At 39.2% G+C, this 24,977-nt stretch overlaps 1 protein-coding gene across 10 annotated transcripts in view; it reads left to right on the top strand.

The window, feature by feature from the left end:
* The window catches only part of MAST2 (microtubule associated serine/threonine kinase 2), a 201,344-nt gene that overhangs the window by 131,069 nt on the left and 45,298 nt on the right, over window positions 1-24,977 (top strand). For all 10 annotated transcript variants that reach the window (XM_033416477.2, XM_033416476.2, XM_033416471.2 and 7 more), the window contains one exon: window positions 10,750-10,841. In XM_033416477.2, the coding sequence (XP_033272368.1) occupies window positions 10,750-10,841 (92 nt within the window). The remainder of the gene's footprint in view (window positions 1-10,749; window positions 10,842-24,977) is intronic.

Here is a 24,977-nt window from a genome sequence, read left to right as displayed (position 1 = left end):
ATGTGATGATTTGATACACATATATATTGTGAAATGTTTACCACAATATGGTTAGTTAACACATCCTTCACCTCACATAATTATCATTTTGTTGTTGTTATTATGGTGAGAAAATTAAAGCTCTGCTCTCACAGCAGCTTTCAAGTATATGATACAGTATTGCCAATCATAGCCACCATGCTGTATATTAGATGCCCGCCTAGGGTAGTTCTTTTTTTTTTTTTTTTTTTTACGGTACGCGGGCCTCTCACTGTTGTGGTCTCTCCCGTTGCGGAGCACAGGCTCCGGACGCGCAGGCTCAGCGGCCATGGCTCGCGGGCGCAGCCGCTCCGCGGCATGTGGGATCTTCCCGGACCGGGGCACGAACCCACGTCCCTTGCATCGGCAGGCGGACTCTCAACCACTGCGCCACCAGGGAAGCCCAGGGTAGTTCTTAATAACCTTTCTGTCCATCCATTTTCTGTCCCCTGAAGTTAGTCAAATGATGAAAAATGCCCTTGTTTTTCTGGATATGTGCCTTCTGAATCAATCATCTTTAGGATGGAGACCCACATTAAGAAAGTCCTAGGGCAAAGAGAAAGTAAGTTACATTAGGCTTTCAAAAATTATTGGTGCGTTATTGTGACCTAGGGCAAGCTGCTTAGCCTCTCTGTGTTTCAGGTTCCTTGTCTGTATAAAGTGGATTATAGTAGTACCTACTTCATAGGGTGTGAGATACTACATGCAGTGCTTTAAACAGTGCCCAGTTAGCACTTAATAAATGCTAGCTATTATAATTATTGTTTTAAATGCATAGCTAATAGAATGTGAGGAAAATCCCAAGTGACCTAAATCTAAGAGAGAAAACAATGCCTCAACAGTGGGAATCAGTGTTGGAACGTCCAAGAAAGAGGGCCAGGGAGGAGGTACATTGTATTAGTCTTGATATCCGTTAGGGGAAAAAGGATGAGGCCTTGGGCTTGTTTAGGGTAGGGAGACCCTAAGTTAGGGTAGAATTGAGACCCCACACTCAAAGGACTTTACCCTCAGTGTAGGAATGCACTAGGAAAACAGTTTGCCCACTGTCATGGAGAGATGAAAGGAAGTTCTTTAATCTCATCTAGGTTTTAAGTAGGCTCTTAATAAGAAATAAAAAAAGTCTCCTTGAGAATTTTAAACTATAGACCTTTATTCAACTGAATTTGAGGCCTGGAGTTTATACCATATGTATGGTCTTAAGAGCTGATTCTGGGCTGTAAATAACTCTGACAAATCTGTCAGAAACAAATTCAAAAAATTTTTACAGACATATCTTCAAATCAGGTAGCACAAGATTCCCATAAAGCCACACTAAATAAAGGTGAGTTTACAGTACAAAACCATAGACCATACAAGGAAGCAGTCCACCACATGTGAAAATCAGAAGAAAAAAGAAACAGTAAGATTAGACCCCTAAGAACTTTAGAAAGTAGCATTATGAATGAAAACTGTAAAATAAGTATATGTAAAGTGAATAAAAATATAAATGGAGACAAAAATGCGAGAACAAAAGACATTTAATTTTAAAAGATCAGGCATATTTTGAAAAAAATGACAATTAGAATTCAAGGAATTAAATACATTGTAACATTGAATTTGAAAGCTCAGTAGTCAGGTTATATAGTAGAGCTGTGGACAAAGCTAGTAAAATTTTATCTAAAGTGCAGCACAGAGATGGAAAGATGTAAAATATGAATGAGAACTAAGAAATATGGAGGATACAATAATAAGGTCCAACAGAGTATAGAGAAATGGGGGAAAGGCAGTATTCATAGAAATAATGATTGAGACCTTCCAGAATTGATTAGAAACCAAAATAACATCATGGAGCACAATAGGTAAAAATAAATGTCCATCTAGGTACATTGCAGTAAAATTTCAGAACCAAAAAACAGAGGTCTTCAAAGGAACTAGAGAACCTTCAAGAATCCACAAAAGCTAAAAGAGCTCTAACGAATGAGTTGAGCAAGGAAGTTTACCTAAGAAAATTGAAAGCATAATGTACACACATAGCAACATCATTTAAACTATCTAAAGAGCAGAAACAACCCAAGTTGTCCATCAGTTTATGAATGGATAAATAAATGTTGTATATTCTTCACACAATAGAATATTATTCAGCCATAAAAAGAAACGAAATACTGACAAGTACTTCAACATGGATGAATCTTGAAAACATGCTAAGCGAAAGAAGCCTGACTTAAGGCCACACGATATATGATTCCATTTATTTGAAATATCCAGAATAGGTGGAATCCGTAGAGACAGAAAATACTTTGGTGGTTGCCTGGGAAAGGGGGTAGCAAAGATGGGGATGGAGAGTGACTGCTTTATGTGTACAGGGGTTCTTTGGGGGATAATGAAAATGTTCTGGAATTAGCAGTGGCGGTTGCACAGCCTTGCGAGTGTACTAAAAACCACTAAATTATGCACTTTAAAAGGTTGAATTCTATGGTATGTGAATATACCTAAAAAATTATGGTTTAAAAAAACAAAGCAGTGAGAGAGCAAAGAAAAATTAACTACAAAAGAACAACAGTCCTAAGAGCAAGCTTCTCAATAGAAATAACAGGAGCCATAAGACAATGGAATAATATCTTTAAGATATTGAGAAAAAAGTTACTCCCAACAAGAGGTTGTAGAATTCCATACCTGTGTAATTATCGTTGGAAGTCACTGAGAAAAATAAAGCCATTTTCAGACAAACTGTGAAATTGAGAAGGTTTATCAATATCAGATTCTCAGTGAAATAATCACTTAGAAAAGAAGAAAGAAAGACAAAAGTTGTGAGATCTAAGAGAGAATGCTGAGCAAAGAAATTGCAAAGTATGAGTAAATCAAAGCAAGCAATTATTGTATGAAACAATAAGAATTACTAATTTGGCATTATAAAAGCAAGATAGACCTGAACCACTGGACCAAATTACATGTAAGTTGGAAGGGGTGGGGAGAATTGGAGTTAAGATGTAATTTTTTTAAAATTTATTTATTTTATTTATTTATTTTTGGCTGCGTTGGATCTTTGTTGCTGTGCGCGGGCTTTCTCTGGTTGCGGGGAGCGGGGACTACTCTTCCTTGTGGTGCGCTGGCTTCTCATTGCGGTGGCTTCTCTTGTTGCAGGGCACAGGCTCTAGGCTCATGGGCTTCAGTTGTTGTAGCACGCAGGCTCAGTAGTTGTGGTACGTGGGCTCTAGAGCGAAGGCTCAGTAGTTGTGGCGCACGGGCTTAGTTGCTCCACAGTATGCGGGATATTCCCGGACCAAGGATCGAACCTATGTCCCCTGTATCGGCATGCAGATTCTTAACCACTGAGCCACTAAAGAAGTCCCAAGATCTAATTTTGTTTAGAAGCGAGGGTTGAGATGCTAGCTAACCTTAGACCTAAGACTTAGGCTCTTGTTAAGACAAGAATGCCTATTAAAAGCTTAATAACAATAACTACGTTTTAAAAAAACCACAACAGTATATAATTTCCAAACCAATGGAGTAGAAGTTAAAAAATACTTCATTAATCCAAAGAGAGCTGAGTAAGGGGGATTCTCAGGGGCAGGTCACAGTGTTACATAGGGAAATGTGGAAGGTGACACTGAAGGAGGTATGGGATATTTGCCATTGTATAGGTGGGGAAGGGCATTCCAAGTGGAGGGAACAGTTAGTGCAGTGGTCCAAGTAGCTTGGTGTTTCTATGTGAAATTAGCAGCCTTTGTAAGGTTTTGGGCAAATCATCTGATTTATGCCTTAAAAGGATCACTGTGGCTACTTGTGTTGAGAACAGACTGGCAATAGGAGATAGGAGTAAACCAGAGAGACTAGTTAGGAGGTTGTTGAAATAACCCAGGCAAAAGACAAATAATGGATTTATCTCCAAGCAGCACCCTTTATTTACTGAGAGAACATGCATTTTCTCCCACTCTAGCATCTCAGTCTTTACAGGGACATCATCCTGGTTGTTATTCTGAAGTAACACCTGGAAGTGCTTGACCTTAAAATGGACCCAAATTCTTGTCTATTGTATTGATCACACTTAATGAAACAAAAGTGGTCTTTTCCTCATTCCTCATTCTGAAAGGAATAGCCAAGTGCAAGTCAATTCATTACCGAGTGCTTGGATTCCTAGGAGCAGCTGGACTTCTGGAATTGACAGATTGGAGATTAGAGACCCTGAGGGGTCTGCAACCACGCATCTTACCCCGTATTCTATATTCCTTCAGACTGGGAAACAGACTTCCTAAATAAATTTACGGCAGCTCCTGCAGGGGCTCAAATTTGAGTACCTGCTAGTTGCTGGGAGAAGGGATTTTTGAAGGCTGGTAACTCTTCAAATATGGCCACAATTCAAGTTTCACAGAGATTACACAGGTGCTTTAGTCCTTCTCCCACTACCCATGGAGGGGTGACTGTGGTAAAGCAAGTAGGAAGATGAAATGCCAGGCCTTGCTCTGAGTGACCAAGTGACTGGCATGGTGGTGGGCAGCAGTCTAGTTTAACCCAGTCCTTGCAGTGGTTAGTAGAACATCAGCTCCGGGAGCTTCCAGGTTACCTTCCATCAGCTGAGAGTGAGTGTGGCTGACACTGTAAACATCTGGTACTTTAATCTTCTGGAATGAAAAAATGAAGACCTGCCCTTTATCTTCTAGGATCCTGGGGGCAATGGCCAGTGCTTGTTGAAATGGAAAAATTAGGCAGTTCCTTGTCTTGGATCTCAGCTGAGTCATGGCATCTGTACCAGGGTATCTGACCTTTTTTTCCCCTGGCAGCTGTTGCAGATTTGCCAAGTGAGATTATATGTACCTTCATACAAAGGCATGTGGCCTGGAAATACGATCTTTACTGTTTTGTATTTAAATTTTAATAAGATCATGACAAATGAAATTAGAATCAATTATCTGTCCCTGCAGTTTTTTTTTTTAAGCACAGTGATTCAATTATACATATACATGTATCCATTCTTTTTCAGATTCTTTTCCCATATAGGTTATTACAGACTATTGATCTTTCTTTTTTAAAAAAATTAATTTATTTATTTTTGGCTGCCTTGGGTCTTCATTGTTGCACGCGGGCTTTCTCTAGTTGCAGTGAGTGGGGGCTACTCTTGGTTGCGGTGCGTGGGCTTCTCATTGCGGTGGCTTCTCTTGTTGCGGAGCATGGGCTCTAGGCGTGAGGGCTTCAGTAGTTGTGGCATGCGGGCTCAGTAGTTGTGGCTTGCGGGCTCTAGAGCACAGGCTCAGTAGTTGTGGCGCACGGGCTTAGTTGCTCAGTGACACGTGGGATCTTCCCGGACCAGGGCTCGAACCCGTGTCCCTTGCACTGGTAGATGGATTCTTAACCACTGCACCACCAGGAAAGTCCTGTCCTGCAGTTTTAAGAGATCTTAGTTTTTATACAAAAGGAGTTTAGACATAGTGGTTTGATATACCTTACAGGTGCCACGTGTGCAAGTATCCTCTTTTATTATAATTCTTGTAACAAATTATACTCATCCATTCATCCATTTAACAAATATTTATTGAGTCTGCCATGTGCCAGGCTGAATTCTAGGCACTGAGAAATACAGCAGTAAGCAAAGATTGTGCAAGTCCCTGATCTCATAGAGCTTAAGATTCTAATGGGAGGAGAGACAACAAACAGAATGAATGCAAAATCCATAGTATGTTAGATAACAGTAAGTGCTATTGAGGAAAATATATCAGGAAAGGAGGAAAAGAGCGTTTGAGAGGGCGGGTGTTACCATTTAAAGTAGAATGGTCAAAGGAAAATCCATTCAGGAGATTGTACTTGAGCAAAGACCTGAAAGAGGTGAGGGAGCAAGCCACGAGGGAAACAGGCAAAGGAAGCTTCCTTTGTAAAGGCCCTGAGGCAGTGGCACACTTGGCATATTCTAAGAACAGTGCAGAGGCCCATGTGACTAGAGTAGAGTGAGTAGGAGGGAAAGAGGTAATGGAGATCCAGACCGCGTAAAGCTTGTCGGCCATTGTAAGAACATTGACTTCTACTCTCAGTGAGACAGGGAGAATTTTAAGCATAAGAGTGACTTTGATATTATTTATATTGAAAAAATTTTATAGCTTTATTGAAGTATGATTGAAATATAATAGACTGTACATGTTTAAAATGTACAATTTGATGGGTCTTGACACATGTATGCATCTCTGAAACCATTAGTACAGTCAAGACAATAAACATATCTACAGCTCTCCCAAATTTCCTTATGCCTTGTTATAATACCTCCCCGGCCTCTGGTCAGGAACCACTAATCTTTTGTCTGTCACTCTAGTTTAGTGTTTTCTTGAATTTTATATAAATGGAATTGTTCAGTATTTACTCTTTTATGTCTAGCTTCTTGGTTTTAGCATAATTATTTTGAGATTCATTTATTGTGTGAATCAATAGTTCATTCCTTTTTATTGATGAGTAGTAGTCCATTGTATGGATATATTGTGATTTGTTTATCCTTCATCTATTAGTAGACATTTGAGGTGGTTTCTAGTTTTTTGGCTGTCACAAGTAATAAACAGCATATAGTTGGGTCCTGCTGTTTTATCCAATCTGACAGTCTTTGTCTTAATTAAATATATATTTAGAACATTTACATTTTATGTGATTATTAGTGTAATTGGGTTAAAATCTGTTCTCTTGCTATCTGTTTTCTGTGTGGGCCAACTGTACTTGTTCTTACTTCTTTTTCTGCCTTCTTTTAGACTGAGTATTTTTTATGAGACCATTTTATTTCCCTTTTTTTGTTTGTTTTTCTTTTGTAGTAGTTGCATTAGTATTTATAATATAAAATTTTAACTTTTTGTTTATCTTCAAGTTGTATTATACCGCTTCATACTTAATGTAAGAGCCTCACAATAGTATACGTCCATTCTTCCCTTCCAGCCTTGCTGCCTTGGCTGACCTACATTTTATATCTACATATGTTGTAAACCCCACAGTAAATTATTATATTTCCTTTAAAATTCAAGAAGAGTTTTTTTTTTTGGCTGCGCCTTGCAACTTGCAGGATCTTAGTTTCCTGACCAGGAATTGAACCCGTGCCCCTTGCAGTGGAAGCACAGAGTCTTAACCACTGGACCGCCAGGGAAGTCCCAAGAAGAGATTTTAAAAATAAAAACAAGTGATGTATATTTACCCACACATTTATGATTTTTGGTGCTTTTCTTTATGTGGATCCAGATTTCCATCTAGTATCATGTTCCTTCTGCCTGAAGGACTTGCCTGAGCATCTGGATGAATGGTGGTGCCATGTAATGAAATAGATAGGGAGGAGTTAGCAGGTTTTAGAGGGACATTCACTACCTCTGTTGTTAAATTTGAGATGCCTTTTAGACATCCAGTTAAAGATGTCAAGTAGGTATTCGGATATGAGTCTCACACTCAGAGGTAAGAGCACAGAGTTAGCAATAAAAAGCTGGGTATCATCAACATCATAGATTTAAAGTTATAATACAGGAAAAAATCATTTAGGGAGTGAGTGCAGGGAAGAAGAAAAGATATTCCACATTTGAGCCCCAGAGTACTAAATGGTTTAGAGGTCAGGAAGAGAAGGAACTAGCAAAGGGGAATGAAAAGTGAGCAGCTAGTGAGCTAGGAGGAAGACCAGGAAAGCCTCATCTCCTAGAAGCTAAATAAAGAAGTATCTCAAGAAAAGTTACACAGATGTTAGGTTGAACAAAAGCAGTCAAACACAAAAAAATACATAGTGTGTAATTCTACTTATAGGAAATCCAGCAAAACAAAATTAATTTATGGTGATAGAAGAAAGTAGTTGGGGGATTGACCGGAAGGGGAACATGGGGACTTTCTGGGGTAATAGAATTATTCTGACTTTTGTTTTGGATGTGTTATATGAATGTATACAGTTGTTCAAGGTTCACTGAACAGAACACTTAATTGAATAATCGATATAAATTATATCCCAATTTGTTTTTTAGAAGAGGGAGTTATAACTGTCGAATGATGTTGAGAGGTTACATAAGACAAGGACTGAGAATTGCCTGTTGTCAGTGGTGACCTTGGTAACAGGCAAGAAAGATGAGGATGATTGTATAGTCTAGAGTGGGTTAAAGGAATAGGGTTAATAGGAAATGAGGGTATGAAGATACAAATACAGAATCCCTGCATGGGATTTTTCCCAAACAGGGGAGCAAAGAAACAGGCACGTTGGAAGAGGTCTATGAAAGGTTTTTTCTTATTTTCTTGAGATATGAGAAATGACAGCATATTTTTATGATGATGAGAGTGATCCAGTAGGAAGTAGAAATTCATGGCATAGGAGGACAGTGCAGATACAGACTTCTTGAATGGGGAGTTGGGGGAGTTGACTTTGGTAGGAACATGGTCTTTCCTTCTGCTGTTACAGATGGGAAAGTACAGTATATGGACAAAGATTTAGGATAATAGATTTTTAATGGCTACTTTTATATTTTTTGGCTGTGTTGGGTCTTCTTTGTTGCGCACAGGCTTTCTCTAGTTGCGGCGAGCGGGGGCTACTCTTCATAGCAGTGTGCGGGCTTCTCATTGCGGTGGCTTCTCTTGTTGTGGAGCACGGGCTCTAGGCGCGCGAACTTCAGTAGTTGTGGCTCGTGGGCTCTAGAGCGCAGGCTCAATAGTTGTGACGCACCTGCTTAGTTGCTCCACGGCATGTGGGATCTTCTTGGACCAGGGATCAAACCTGTGTCCCCTGCGCTGGCAGGCAGATTCTTAACCATTGCGCCACCAGGGAAGTCCCAGGCTAATGGATTTTTGTAGCAGAAATATGTAGTACTTCTTTTTGTGTTGATAGTTTTTGCCCCTAGTTGAATAAAAAGCAAAATCAGCAGATGAGGGTAAGATTTGGGGAAGGAGTGCTAGAGGTTTGGGGAGAATTTCTGAATTAGTTGTCTTGGAGAGAGAGCACATTGCCTAGGTAGATGTAGTATGGACCCACTTGATATTTATCATCATAAACATAAAGAAACACCAGCCAGCATGATTTTGGATTTTTCTTCATTCACCTTTAGCTGCCCGAGTACAGTTGCAAAATAGATGGAAAGTTGGGTTTAAAAGGATTGGAGGGGCTTCCCTGGTGGCACAGTGGTTGAGAGTCCTCCTGCCGATGCAGGGGACATGGGTTTGTGCCCTGGTCTGGGAGGATCCCATGTGCCGCGGAGCGGCTGGGCCCGTGGGCCGTGGCTGCTGGGCCTGCGCGTCCGGAGCCTGTGCTCCGCAGCTGGAGAAGCCACAACGGTGAGAGGCCCACGTACTGCAAAAAAAAAAAAGGATTGGGATTTCACCAGGACTGTGGTGTCCTGGGGGATAGCAAAGTTTCAGTTAGAGCTAGAAATTAAACTGCATGTTGAGAAAAGAAGTTAAGGATATAGAGTTTGCTGATGACAGACTGAGTTCAGGGAGACAGAGGGTAAGCTTTTTTTAAAGATCAAGGAATAGAGACTATGTCAAATTAGAGATAGAAGTCTTGGGCATTTGAGTGTAACGGGGGTAAGGAGGGGGTGTGAGACATGATTAGATTAGTCCTCCTGGTATCTTAGGGAAAGTTGCTTATCATTTCTAATCATAATCTCTTGAGATTGATCACAGTCCTTCCAGTGGTTCCTTATCACATTTCCAGTGTTTCTTTGCAGTAGTCTACCAGCCCTACAAAGTCTGGCTGTGGCCTATACCCATAGTTTCTATAACCTACTTCTTTTCCTGTCATTCTCCCTTCCTGCCACCTACTTGACTTCTTTGCTATTTCTTGAACATTCTCTCTCTCTTTCTTCATAGCACTTTTCACTCCAGTTTGAGGACAGATAACTCCTCTTGTTCCCTACTACTTCCCTAACACCTAGAATGGTGCCTGGTGCATAGTAGGTGTTCAGTAAATATTTGTTTGGATGAATATAAATGACAGGCTTCTTTAATGCCTTTAAAAGATGGGCTGGGGACTTCCCTGTTGGTCCAGTGGCTAAGAATGCACTCCCAATTCAGGGGGCCCAGGTTCAATCCGTGGTCAGGGAACTAGATCCCGCATGCTGCAACTAAGACCTGATGCAGCCAAATAAATAAATATTTTTTAAAAAGAAAGATGGGCTGACTTTCAAATAAATTTATACACACTTTTCAATAGCAGGTACAGCATGAAATGGCCTTTCATCATGATTTGGCTTTCTCCAGCCTCAAGAAAAAGCCTCAGCTATTAACATGTAAAGGAAAGCCAACTTTGTAGAAGGAACACAGGCCTGTTCTGAAATTTATAGTGAAATGAGAATATTACTTAATCCATTGATTAAGCAGTTTTTAAAAGATAAGTTTTATAGATTAAGTTAATAGTTTCATTTTTATGGCAAGAACATTAATTTTTGTGAGATATGAGAATATTTATGGCTCATGTTTTTTGTTTTCTGAATCAAATTTGCAGTGGTCATTCTTCATTAGATACCATTTAAGACATGGTTTTTACGTTTAAGGAGCTCCTTGGGTATTTGCTTAGGAAGCAAAACTTACACTTTGGAAAAGTGCAGTGGCAATACAAGATAAAAGTCAAGACAGTGACAAAAGTTATTCCAAGATGGAACACAGTGAATTATGAAATCTCACTGTGCAAACAGTAATTGCTGAGCCAGTTCAGTTTAAGTATTATACTGCTCAGCTCATGGAATGATATCACTCTTTTTTTCCTTGATAGCCATTCAAGTTCTCTGGGCCCATGATGCAACCCTGTTATAACTGACATTTGTGTTTTCATTGCAGTTGTCGGACAAGTAACCGCAAGAGTTTGATTGTGACCTCTAGCACATCACCTACACTACCACGGCCACACTCACCACTCCATGGCCACACAGGTGAGTGCTTGAAGATTAAGAAAGGTGGAATAAAAGAGTGGTCACAGATGCCCAGTTTCTTTCCTGCTTCTCACTTTGTGAGGTTCAACGTACTACGTTGTCACTTCATGTGGCTGACTGAAGCATACAGAGCTCATGGGCATGCTTTCCATGGGAGAATGTGTTCAGTCTGTTTTTGACTCTTAGTTATTTCTTGCCTTGACCCGTCAACTGTCCTTTTGGTCTTGTACATATCCTGGGTCTACCACCTCTGTTCTGGTGTGTTGAGAGTGTATTATGGCTCCAGTCATCTGGGGCCATGTGATGAGGGCTCCATTAACATTTTGTCCTATCATGCCCAAGAATTAGGGCTCACAGAGACGGTTTTCTGCCTTATGGGACTCCTAACAACTTTCCCTCTGTTACAACAGGCGTCAGCAAAAGTGAGAGGACTGTTGGTTTCATGTTGACATTTGCTTCAATTCCAATATGTGAAATCAGTGATCTCATGCATTCAGACTTTGCTCCATCTGAATTATGGGCTCTTCCAGGCAGTGTAAGGACTGATTTACTTGCCTCTGACTAAGGAATATATAAAAATTATGAGGCAGAAGACCTCATGTATTTTGGTCTAGACGTGTATTCTTAAATCCCAGGGGAGCCAGACCAGGGAACTCAGCTTTGTTGAAGGAGTTGTTGCTCTGCAACACTGTTCACTGCTATTCTGTTTACCGTGGAAGTTCCAGACCTGGAGGTAATGGAAATAGAGCAGGCTTGGACCCATAGGAAGCCATTGCTGCCCTTGGCTTTTAAAGCAAAGCTCTCATTGTGCTTAGGTACTTTCCCTCAGAATTGACTGGGTTAGGTGTTAGCTCAGATAGCGAATTCTAGTCATGAATTTTGTAAAAACTCAGCATATATCTGACTTGGCCTTTTTATCATATAGAAATTAATTTAGCATGTCTAGACCTTGAACATAGTTTCTCAACTGTAATGTGAGTGCTAGGTAGTAATTACTACTTGCAGCTTCTCTCTGAGATGCTATTTAGATTCCTGATAGAGTTTAGGACTAAAGCTTCCCTACTCAAGGGGCTTTGATTGAGAAAATCATCTGGCTTTTTCAGCCTGCCTGGGTCTGTGGACTCTAGCCTTGTGTTAATACGTATAACATGCTTAGTACTCCATAAATGTTAGCTATCATCATCATCATCTCTCCTTAAATTAATGCAGAAAATCTAGTCAGTCCTCAGATACAGGGAGGAAGAACTGATTTAAAAGCCAAATTCATGGCTGTAGACTCTCTACTTAACCAGATGTTGAGAAAGGCAGCGTTAATTGTTCCATACAGATCAAACTTCAAATCAGATTAATTCTAAAATCTTATACATCCTGATATTTGGGTCCACAGGGTATTCTAAGACTCTTTATTTTCACTTTAAGGTCTGGAATATGTTGAATAATATGGGGCCTGTTGATTTGAAAGTAGGTTCATTTATTCCATACAGTTCAGTTCAATATTAAATGTTTACTATATATAATTAGATTATAACTACAGTAAGGTCAATTCAGTAGGCACTTACTTAGCCATTCTGGAAATGGAACCTTCCTAGTTTATTGTTTTTTTCTTTTAATTAATAAACTGTTTTTTAGAGCAGTTTTAGATTCACGGCAAAATTGAGAAGAGAGTGCAGAGTTCCCATATACCTGTCCCCACACATGTACAACCTCCCCACTATCAGTATCCAGCACCAGAGTGGCACATTTGTTACAACTGATGAACCTACATTGACACATCATTATTACCCAGAACCCATAGCTTACATTAGGATTCACTCTTGGTGTACATTATATGGGTTTTGACAAATGTATTATGACATGTATGTATCATTGTAGTATCATACAGAGTAGTTTTACTGCCCTAAAAATCCCCTATGTCCTGTCTGTTCATCAGTCCCTCCCCCAACACCTGACATCCACTAGTCTTTTCACTGTCTCCGTAGTTTTGCCTTTTCCAAAATGTCATATAGTTAGAATCATACAGTATGTAGCCTTTTCCGATTGGCTTATTTCACTTAATAATATATATATAACTTTCCTTCATGTCTTATCATGGCTTGATAGTTCATTTCTTTTTAGTGCTGAATAATATTCCATTGTCTGGATATACCAGTTTACTTACTCACTGACCTACTGAAGCACATCTTGGTGACTTCCAAGTTTTGGCAGTTATGAATAAAGCTACTATAAACATCTGTGTGCAAGTTTTTATGTGGACATAAATTTTCAATTCATTTGATTAAATACCAAGGAGGGTGATTACTGGATTGTATGGTTAAGGGTAGTTTTATAAGAAACTGCCAAATTGTCTTCCAAAACGGCTGAACTATTTTGGCATTCCCACCAGTAACAAATGAGAGTTTCTCTTGCTCCACATACTTTCCAACTTTTGGTGTTGTCAGTGTTTTATAATTTGGCCATTCTAACAGTTTTGCAGTGGTATCTTACTGTTTCCATTTGCATATCCCTAGTGACATATGGTATTGAACATCTTTCTATATGCTTACTTCCCATCTGTATATCTTCGTTGATGAAGTGTCCAGATCTTTTGCTTGTTTTTTAATCAGGTTGTTTGTTTTCTTATTGTTGACTTTTAAGTGGTTTTTTGTGTATTTTTGGATAACAGTCCTTTATCAGATGTCTCTTGCAAGTATTTCCCCTAGCCTGTGGCTTGTTTTCTCATTCTCTTTTGCAGAGCAGAAGTTTTTCATTTTAATGTAGACCAACTTATCAATTATTTCTTTCATAGATTGTGCATCTGGTATTGCATCTGAAATGTCATTGTCCTGCCGAAGGTCATCAAGGCTTAGTCCTATGTTATATTCTAGGAGTTTTATAGTTTTGTGTTTCATGATTAGGTCTGTGGTCCATTTTGAGATAATTTTTATGAAGGTCTGTGTCTATTCTTTTTTTTCTTGTGGCTATACAGTCGTTGTAGCACTATTGGAAGGATTGTCTTTTTTCTATTGTATTACTTTTGCTCCTTTGTCAAACATCAGTTAAGTATATTTAACTGATGTGGGTCTGTTTCTGGCTCTCTATTCTGTTTCTGTTCTGTTCCATTAATCTATTTGTTCTTTCTCTAATACCACACAGTTTTGATTACTGTAGCTTTATAGTAAGTCTTGAGTTGGGTAATAACAGTCTTACAACTCTGTTTTCTTCTTCAGTATTGAGTTGGCTATTCTGGATCTTTTGCCTCTGCATATGAACTTTAGAATCAGTTTGTCCATCCACAGAATAATTTGTTGAGATTTTGATTTGGGATTGCATCAAATCTATAGATCGAGTGGGAAGAACTGATATCTTGACAGTATTGAGTCTTCCTATCCATGAACATGGAATCTCTCTCCATTTATGTAGTTCTTTGATATCTTTCATCAGAGTTTTGAAGTTTTCCTCATGTAGATCTTGTACATATATAATTTGTTAGATTTATACCTAAGTATTTCATTTTGGGGATGCTAATGTGATTGGTAATGTTTTTAATTTCAAATTCCACTTGTTCATTGATGGTATAAAGTGTTGACTTCTGTACATTAACCTTGAATCCTACAACTTTGATATAATCACTGAAGAGTTTCAGAGGATTTTCGTTGATTTTTTTTTTTTTTCAGATTTTCTACATAGGCCATCATGTCATCTGCAAACAAAGACAGTTTGTACCTCCTTCCTTCCCAATCTGTATACCTTTTAATTTCTTTTCTTATCTTGTTGCATTAGCTGGAACTTCCAGTATGATGTTGGAAAACAATGGTAATGGAAAACATTCCGTTTTCCTGATTTTGGCAGGAAAGCTTAAAGTTTCTCACCATTAAATATGATATTAGCTGTAGTTTTTTTGTAGATGTTCTTTATCAAATTGAGGAACTTCCCTTCTGTTCCTAATTTATTGAAAGTTTTGTTTTTCTTTAATGTGTTTTGGATTTTGTCAAATGCTTTTTCTGCATCTGTTGATATGATCATTTGATTTTGCTTCTTTAGCTGTTGATATGATAGATTACATTAATTGATTTCCAAATGTTGAACCAGCCTTGCATACCTGGGATTAAATCCTACTTAGTTATGGTGTATAATTCCTTTTATTGTTGGATTGGATTTGCTAATACTTTGTTAAGGATTTTGTATCCATGTTCATGAGAGATACTGGTCTGTAGTTGTCTTTTCTTATAATGTCTTTGCCTGGTTTTGGTGTTAGGATAATGGCCTCATAGAATAAGTTAGGAAGTGTTCCCTCCACTTCTGTCTTCTGGAAGAGATTCTGGATAGTTGGTATAATTTCTTTTCGAATGTTTGGTAGAATTCACAAGAGAACCTATCTGGGCCTGGTGCTTTCTGTTTTGGAAGATTATTCATTATTGATTAAATTTCTTTAATAGATATAAGCCTATTCAGATTGTCTGTTTCTTCTTATGTGAGATTTGGCAGATTTTGTCTTAAAATAATTGATGTATTTAACCTGGGTATCAAATTTGTGGGCATAGAGTTGTTCATAATATTCCTTTATTATCCTTTTAATGCCCATGGAATCTGTAGTGATACAAGCATCTGTTCTGATGCTAGTGACGTGTGTCTTCTCTCTTTTTTTTCCCTTAGTTAGCCTGGCTAGAGGCATGTCCATTTTGTTGATCTTTTCAAAGAACCAGCTTTTGGTTTTGTTGATTTTCTCTATTGATTTCCTGTTTTCAATTTTATTGATTTCTGCTCTACTATTGGTTATTTCTTTTCATCTGCTTATGTTAAATTTAATTTGCTCTTTTTCTGGTTTCTTAAGGTGAAGGCTTAGATGATTAATCTTAGATCTTCCTTAATTTTCAATTTTTAAAAGTTACACTCCATTTACAGTTACTATAAAATATTGTCTATATTCCCAAGGTGTACAATACATCCTTGTAGCTTATCTTTTTTTTTTTTTTTGGCTATGCAGGATCTTAGTTCCCCAACCAGGGATCGAACCTGTGCTCCCTGCAGCGGAAGCACAGAGTCTTAACCACTGGACTGACAAGGAAGTCCCCCTTGTAGCATGTCTTACACCCAATAGTTTATATCTCCTTCTCCCACTCCCCCACTCCTATATTGCCCATTCCACAAATTTTGATAAGTTGCATTTTCATTTAGTTAAAAATATTTTAAAATTTCTGTTGAGATTTCTTCTTTGACCCATATGTTATTTTTTTTTGACCCATATGTTATTTTGAACTGTGTTGTTTAATCTCCGAGTATTTTGGGGTTTTCCCAGTTGTCTTTCTGTTACTAGTTCAATTTCATTGTGATCTGAAAGCAGGCGTATGAATTCTTTTCTCTTAAATTTGTTAAGGTGTGTCTTATGGCCCAGAATGTGGTCTGTATTGTTGAAAGTTCCATGTGAGATTGAGAAGAATGTGTATTCCACTGTTACTGGATGAAGTAGTCTATAGGTGTCAATTATATTTAGTTGATTGATGATGCCATAGACTTCAACTCTCTCCTTACTGATTTTCTACCTGCTGTATTTTTCAGTTTTGGATAGAGGAATGTTGAAGTCTCCAACTGTAGTTGTGGGTTCATCTATTTCTCCTTGCAGCTCTAACAGTTTTTTGCCTAATGTATTTTGAAGCTCTGTTGTTAGGCGCATACACATTAAGGATTATTATGATGTCTTGGAATACTGACCCCTCTATCATTATATGATGCCCCCCTTTATCTCAGTAACTTTTTTTTTTTTTTTTTTTTCGGCGGTACGCGGGCCTATCAATGTTGTGGCCTCTCCCGTTGCGGAGCACAGGCTCCGGACGCGCAGGCTCCGGACGCGCAGGCTCAGCGGCCATGGCTCACGGGCCCAGCCGCTCCGTGGCATGTGGGATCTTCCCGGACCGGGGCACGAACCTGTGTCCCCTGCATCGGCAGGTGGACTCTCAACCACTGCGCCACCAGGGAAGCCCCTCAGTAACTTTTATTCCTCTGAAGTCTGCTGTCTGAAATTAATGTACCTACTTCCACATTCTTTTGATTAGTGTTAGGATGATATCTCTTTTTCTATCCATGTGCTTTTAATTTACATGTGTCTTTATATTTTAAATGACTTCCTTGTAAACTACACTTAGTTGGGTCTTGTTTTTGCTTTTGTTTTAAATCTATGTGACAATCTCTGTCTTTTAATTTAGACCATAGATATTTAAGGTGATTATTGATGTAGTTAGATTAGTATCTACCATATTTGCTACTGTTTTCCATTGGTTGCCTGTGGTCTTTGTTCCTATTGTTCCTATTTTTGTCTTCTACTCTTTTGTGGTCTTAATGGAGCATTTTAGATGATTCCATACTCTCTCCTTGTTAGCATATCAGCTGTATTTTCCTTACCTTTGTGTGTTTGTTTTAGAGTTTGCAATATACATTTACAACTGATCCAAATCCACTTTAAAAAACATTATACTGCTTCACAGGTGGTGTAAATTCCTTATAATAACAAAATAATCCTAATTCCTCCCCCCAATCCTTTGTATCACTGAAGGCATTCTTTTCACTTATCCATAAGCATATAAATACATAAGAATACATAATTGAATACATTTTTGCTATTATTATTTTGAACAAACTGTTATCTGTTAAATCAATGAAGAATATAAAAGATCAAATTTTTAATTTTACCTTCACTTACTCCTTCTCTAATGCTATTCCTTTATATAGATCCAAGTTTCTGACCTATATCATTTTACTTCTCTTAGAACTTTTTTTTGGCCATGCCCTGCAGCTTTCAGGATCTTAGTTCCCTGACCAGGGATTGAACCCAGGCCTCGGCAATGAAAGTGCCAAGTCCTAACCACTGGACCCTCAGGGAATTCCCTTAGAACTTTCAACATTCCTTGTAAGGCAGGTCTACTGGCAACAAATTCCCTCAATTTTTGATTGTCTGAAAAAGTCTTAGTTTCTCCTTCACTTTTGAAGGATAGTACTGCAGGGCACAGAATTTTAGGTTGGTAGAGTTTTTTTCCTATCAACTCTCTTGTTTGCATGATGTCTGAGAAGAAGGATATAATTCTAATCTTTTGCTCCTCTATAGGTAAGATGTTTTTACCCTCTGGTTTCTTTCAAGATTTTTTCATTATCTTTGATTTTTCCAAAGTTTGAATATGATGTGCCTAGGTGTAGTTTTCTTGGCATTTAATCCTGCTTTGTGTTCTCTGAGTTTCCTGGATCTGTGGTTTGGTGTCTGACATTAATTTGGGGAAATTCTCAGTCATTATTGTTTCAAATATTTCTTCTGTTTCTTCTCTGGTATTTCCATTACACAAGTCTTACACCTTTTGTAGTTGTCCCACAGTTCTTGGATATTCTGTTCTATTAATTTCAGTCTTTTTTTTTTTTTCTCTTTGCTTTTCAGTATTGGAAGTTTCTAGTATCATATCCTCAGGGTCAGAGATTCTTTTCTCAACTGTGTCAGTTCCACTAATGAGCCTTTCAAAGGCATTCTTAATTCTGTTACAGTGTTTTTGACATCTAGCGTTTCTGATTCTTTCTTAGAATTTCCATCTCTCTGATTATATTATACATGTGTCCTTCTTGTTGTCTACTTTTTCCATTAAAGCCCTTAGCATAAGGACTTCCCTGGTGGCACAGTGGTTAAGAATCCACCTGCCAATGTAGGGAACATGAGTTTGATCCCTTGTCTGGAAAGATCCCACATGCCGTGGAGCAACTAAGCCCATGCGTCACAACTACTGAGCTTGAGCTCTAGAGCCCACGAGCCACAACTGCTGAGCCCATGTGCCACAGCTACTGAAGCCTGCACACCTAGAGCCCGTGCTTTGCAACAAGAGAAGCCACCGCAATGAGAAGCAGCACATGCACCACAACAAAGAGTAGCCCCCACTCACTGCAACGAAGAGCAGCCCGCGCTCGCCACAACTAGAGAAAGCCTGCATGTAGCAATGAAGACCCAACGCAGCCAAAAACAAATAAACTTATTTATTTATTTATAAAGCCCTTAGCATATTAATCATAGTTTTTTTTATATTAGAGTGCCAAATTTATTTTTTTAAACATCTTTATTGGGGTATAATTGCTTTACAATGGTGTGTTAGTTTCTGCTTTATAACAAAGTGAATCAGTTATACATATACATATGTTCCCATATGTCTTCCCTCTTGCATCTCCCTCCCTCCCACACTCCCTATCCCACCCCTCCAGGCTGTCACAAAGCACCGAGGCAATATCCCTGTGCCATGCGGCTGCTTCCCACTAGCTATCTACCTTACTACGTTTGTTAGTGTGTATATGTCCATGACTCTCTCTCGCCCTGTCACAGCTCACCCTTCCCCCTCCCCATAACCTCAAGTCTGTTCTCTAGTAGGTCTGCGTCTTTATTCCTGCCTTACCCCTAGGTTCTTCGTGACATTTTTTTTTCTTAAATTCCATATATCTGTGTTAGCATACGGTATTTGTCTTTTTCTTTCTGACTTACTTCACTCTGTATGACAGACTCTAGGTCTATCCACCTCATTACAAATAGCTCAATTTCATTTCTTTTTATGGCTGAGTAATATTCCATTGTATATATGTGCCACATCTTCTTTATCCATTCATCCGATGATGGGCACTTAGGTTGTTTCCATCTCCGGGCTATTGTAAATAGAGCTGCAATGAACATTTTGGTACATGACTCTTTTTGAATTTTGGTTTTCTCAGGGTATATGCCCAGTAGTGGGATTGCTGGGTCATATGGTAGTTCTATTTGTAGTTTTTTAAGGAACCTCCATACTGTTCTCCATAGTGGCTGAACCAATTCACATTCCCACCAGCAGTGCAAGAGTGTTCCCTTTTCTCCACACCCTCTCCAGCATTTATTGTTTCTAGATTTTTTGATGATGGCCATTCTGACTGGTGTGAGATGATATCTCATTGTTGTTTTGATTTGCATTTCTCTAATGATTAATGATGTTGAGCATTCTTTCATGTGTTTGTTCGCAGTCTGTATATCTTCTTTGGAGAAATGTCTATTTAGGTCTTCTGCCCATTTTTGGATTGGGTTGTTTGTTTTTTTGTTATTGAGCTGCATGAGCTGCTTGTAAATTTTGGAGATTAATCCTTTGTCGGTTGCTTCATTTGCAAATATTTTCTCCCATTCTGAGGGTTGTCTTTTGGTCTTGTTTATGGTTTCCTTTGCTGTGTAAAAGCTTTGAAGTTTCATTAGGTCCCATTTGTTTATTTTTGTTTTTATTTCCATTACTCTAGGAGGTGGGTCAGAAAGGATCTTGCTGTGATTTATGTCATAGAGTGTTCTGCCTATGTTTTCCTCTAAGAGTTTGATAGTTTCTGGCCTTACATTTAGGTCTTTAATCCATTTTGAGCTTACTTTTGTGTATGGTGTTAGGGAGTGATCTAATTTCATACTTCTACATGTACCTGTCCAGTTTTCCCAGCACCATTTATTGAAGAGGCTGTCCTTTCTCCACTGTACATTCCTGCCACCTTTATCAAAGATAAGGTGTCCAGGGCTTCCCTGGTGGCACAGTGGTTGAGAGTCCGCCTGCCGATGCAGGGGACACGGGTTCGTGCCCCGGTCCAGGAAGATCCCACATGCCGCGGAGCGGCTGGGCCCGTGAGCCGTGGACGCTGAGCCTGTGCGTACAGAGCCTGTTGCTCCGCAACGGGAGAGGCCACAACAGTGAGAGGCCCGTGTACCGCAAAAAAAAAAAGATAAGGTGTCCATATGTGCGTGGGTTTATCTCTGGGCTTTCTATCCTGTTCCATTGATCTATCTTTCTGTTTTTGTGCCAGTACCATACTGTCTTGATTACTGTAGCTTTGTAGTATAGTCTGAAGTCAGGGAGCCTGATTCCTCCAGTTCCTTCTTTCGTTCTCAAGATTGCTTTGGCTATTCGGGGTCTTTTGTGTTTCCATACAAATTGTGAAATTTTTTGTTCTAGTTCTGTGAAAAATGCCAGTGGTAGTTTGCTAGGGATTGCATTGAATCTATAGATTGCTTTGGGTAGTAGAGTCATTTTCACAATGTTGATTCTTCCAATCCAAGAACATGGTATATCTCTCCATCTATTTGTATCATCTTTAATTTCTTTCATCAGTGTCTTATAATTTTCTGCATACAGGTCTTTTGTCTCCTTAGGTAGGTTTATTCCTAGATATTTTATTCTTTTTGTTGCAATGGTAAATGGGAGTGTTTTCTTGATTTCACTTTCAGATTTTTCATCATTAGTATATAGGAATGCCAGAGATTTCTGTGCATTAATTTTGTATCCTGCCACCTTACCAAATTCATTGATTAGCTCTAGTAGTTTTCTGGTGGCATCTTTAGGGTTCTCTATGTATAGGATCATGTCATCTGCAAACAGTGACAGCTTTACTTCTTCTTTTCCGATTTGGATTCCTTTTATTTCCTTTTCTTCTCTGATTGCTGTGGCTAAAACTTCCAAAACTATGTTGAATAAGAGTGGTGAGAGTGGGCAACCTTGTCTTGTTCCTGATCTTAGTGGAAATGCTTTCAGTTTTTCACCATTGAGGATGATGTTTGCTGTGGGCTTGTCATATATGGCCTTTATTATGTTGAGGAAAGCTCCCTCTATGCCTACTTTCTGCAGGGTTTTTATCATAAATGGGTGTTGAATTTTGTCGAAAGCTTTCTCTGCATCTATTGAGATGATCATATGGTTTTTCTCCTTCAATTTGTTAATATGGTTTATCACATTGATAGATTTGCGTATATTGAAGAATCCTTGCATTCCTGGAATAAACCCCACTTGATCGTGGTGTATGATCCTTTTAATGTGCTGTTGGATTCTGTTTGCTAGTATTTTGTTGAGGATTTTTGCATCTATGTTCATCAGTGATATTGGCCTGTAGTTTTCTTTCTTTGTGACATCCTTGTCTGGTTTTGGTATCAAGGTGATGGTGGCCTCGTAGAAGGAATTTGGGAGTGTTCCTCCCTCTGCTATATTTTGGAAGAGTTTGAGAAGGATAGGTGTTAGCTCTTCTCTAAATGTTTGATAGAATTCGCCTGTGAAGCCATCTGGTCCTGGGCTTTTGTTTGTTGGAAGATTTTTAATCACCGTTTCAATTTCAGTGCTTGTGATTGGTCTGTTCATATTTTCTATCTTCCTGATTCAGTCTTGGCAGGTTGTGCATTTCTAAGAATTTGTCCATTTCTTCCAGATTGTCCATTTTATTGGCATAGAGTTGCTTGTAGTAATCTCTCATGATCTTTTTTATTTCTGCAGTGTCAGTTGTTACCTCTCCTTTTTCATTTCTAATTCTATTGATTTGGGTCTTCTCCCTTTTTTTCTTGATGAGTCTGGCTAGTGGTTTATCTATTTTGTTTATCTTCTCAAAGAACCAGCTTTTAGTTTTACTGATCTTTGCTATTGTTTCCTTCATTTCTTTTTCATTTATTTCTGATCTGATTTTTATGATTTCTTTCCTTCTGCTAGCTTTGGGGTTTTTTTGTTCTTCTTTCTCTAATTGCTTTAGGTGCAAGGTTAGGTTGTTTATTCGAGATGTTTCCTGCTTCTTAAGGTGGGCTTGTATTGCTATAAACTTCCCCCTTATTTTTAAAGCCCTTAGCATATTAATCATAGTTTAAAAAAAATTCTTGTTCTGATAATTCCCACATTCCTATCATATCTGACTCTGGTTCTGATGCTTGTTCAGTCTCTTCAGACGGTGTTTTTTGCCTTTTAGAGTGCCTTGTAATTTTTGGTTGAAAAGCAAACCTGATGTAAAAGGAATAAAAGGAATCACTATAAATAGGCCTTTAGTAATGTAATAGTAAGGTGTCGGGAGAGGGGAAGTGTTCTGTAGTCCTCAGTCTTTTGGTGAGCCTGTGCCCTTAAACTGTGAACTTCACCAGTGCTTCTTAGTTCTCTCCCATCCTTAGATAGGATATGGCTGGAGGGTGCTGGAGTTAGATATTTCCCCTCTCCCAGGTAGGTTAGGCTCTGATCAAACCTCAGAAGGCTAAGCTCTGGTAAAAATAGTTTCTCCTGTGAACAAACCTTGGTAAGAAGAACAGAATGCTCTGGCCTATTTTGAAATGGTTCCTTTACCCCTTGCCCTGCTGGAAGCTCGAGGGGATTTTTCTCAGATCTTCACTGTGAGAACCTGGTAGGACTCTTGTAGGTAAAACTCAAAATAGTATGGGGACCCCTCTGTGACTGCATCCCCTGGGAGTTTTTAACTCTCAAAGTTATGCACACTGAGCCTCTAGCAGCTCATCAATTACAGTTCAGGTTTTCCTACCTTGGCACTGGTTCCCGGGGAGGAACCAATAGGGGTTTCTGCTGTGTTAAGTTGTGATACTCTGTATCTGCCTGTCTCTCTCTCATTTTAGGGGCAGTGGTTTGCCCTGGGACTTCACTTCTCTGACAGAAGAGAAGAGTTGTTTGTTTGATTTGTTCAGCTTTTTACTTGTTAGGATGAAGCAGCAACCTCTAAACCCCTAACGTGCCAGACCATACATGGAAAGTTAATTTATTTTTATTGCCTGTAGAGTATTCCATTATATAACCATACAAAATTACATATTAATTTTTTTATTGATGGACATTATATTAGTCTGGGCCTAATCAGGAGACAGAAACCACACAATGATTTAAACAGGTGAAGTTGAATAGAATTATAAACTATGACAATAAAAGGCCAGAGCTGGTCCATAGCCGCTGAGCAATCAGCAAAGCAGCCCTCCGGAGCACTAGCATGGCAGCCAGTATCCAGGCCTGCACAGAGAGTGGGAGGCATTGTGCATATTATATCCCTCAGGAACAACATGGAAGACAAACCCTGGGGTGCAGGGAGTGGACCAGGCAAACAGAGGGAGTCAGGGCACTAGTGTGGGCATGCCTGGGGCATACAGTGTCCTTGCAGGGAGGGCTGTTGAAAGGTGATTGCCAGGTCAGGTCAGCGATGCCAGGTTGCGAGCATGTGACTAGGTCAGAGCACCCCTGCCTGTCCTCACTGCCACACTACTGAGCCACACTACTGACTGAAGGCGCAGTTGCTGGGACTGCACCCAGAGCCTCTTCCTTCTACAGTGTCCCTCCAGCACCCTCTACTGGGAAAGTTTAATATTATGTTCACTATAAAGGAAGTACCTAAAGGAATTCTCTCCTCTGTGGCAGAGCAGGTATTAAAGGATGAATTTGGAGTTGAGAGGTATTAAATTGGTAACTAGCACAGACATTTAGATTGTTTTCAATTTTTCACTGTTATGGTCAATGTTGCAACAAACATCCTTCCTTATGTTCTTTTTGTATATATGTATAAAGACTGTCTAAAAATTATATGTAGGCGTGAACTTGCTGAGTCATATTTTCAGAATAAGATTAACAGGTCAGTGGGCATGCATGTTTATATGATGTTTGTTACATATCATCTGATTTTAAACTAGTGTAATGGGACTAAAAGTGTGTCTTCCTTAAGCCTTCAGCCCCTATCATCCAGGGTCAAGAGCAGTCCCCAGTAATCCACTCCTCTTTACTCCCTAACACTTGTAGCCTCCTCACCTCTTATCAGTCTTGAATCCACTAGGGCTAATTTCATTATCCCTTATCCCTGTCAGTCACCACAGGAACCCCCAGGTATTTGCCCCTTCTGTCTCCTATACTCCTAGCTGCTATAAATCTCTGAACATTCCCTGCTCTGACCCTTTTTCTCATCCCTCTCTGACTCTTGAAACTCTTCCAATGTACCTTCTGGAATTCATAGTCCATCAATCTTGTTCTAGTGAAATCCTGGGGAAAAGGGAAGGGTTAGAACACTGACTGTCTGCAGCCCTCTGAAGTGTTAGCTCTTACTGCTCCCATGACCTCCTACCATTGGGCCTTGTCTTTTCATTATTCTCCCTCTCTTCTTCCTAATGCCCTAATACTTTGAATCTTATGCCATTAAATTATATCACACACTACCCATCATTGCAGCTGTAAATATCTTAGTTCTTGATTCACTATTACTCTTCAGTTCTAACTCCTCTGTTATTCTTGATAGTTTCAGTACACTTATGTTGAGGATCTTTTCTGTTCTTAGGACTTTCAGTTCTTTGAGCTCCTGTCTTCCAGTGAGCTTCTCCTCCGTACTTCCTTGGTCACATATGCCCAATACCTATACTTTAGACCC

Source organism: Orcinus orca, chromosome 1 (genome assembly GCF_937001465.1).
Source record: "Orcinus orca chromosome 1, mOrcOrc1.1, whole genome shotgun sequence".
In the NCBI taxonomy this organism is placed as follows: Eukaryota; Metazoa; Chordata; class Mammalia; order Artiodactyla; family Delphinidae; genus Orcinus; species Orcinus orca.
Note: the sequence above shows the minus strand (reverse complement) of the source record. Positions and strands in the feature narration are given on the sequence as shown.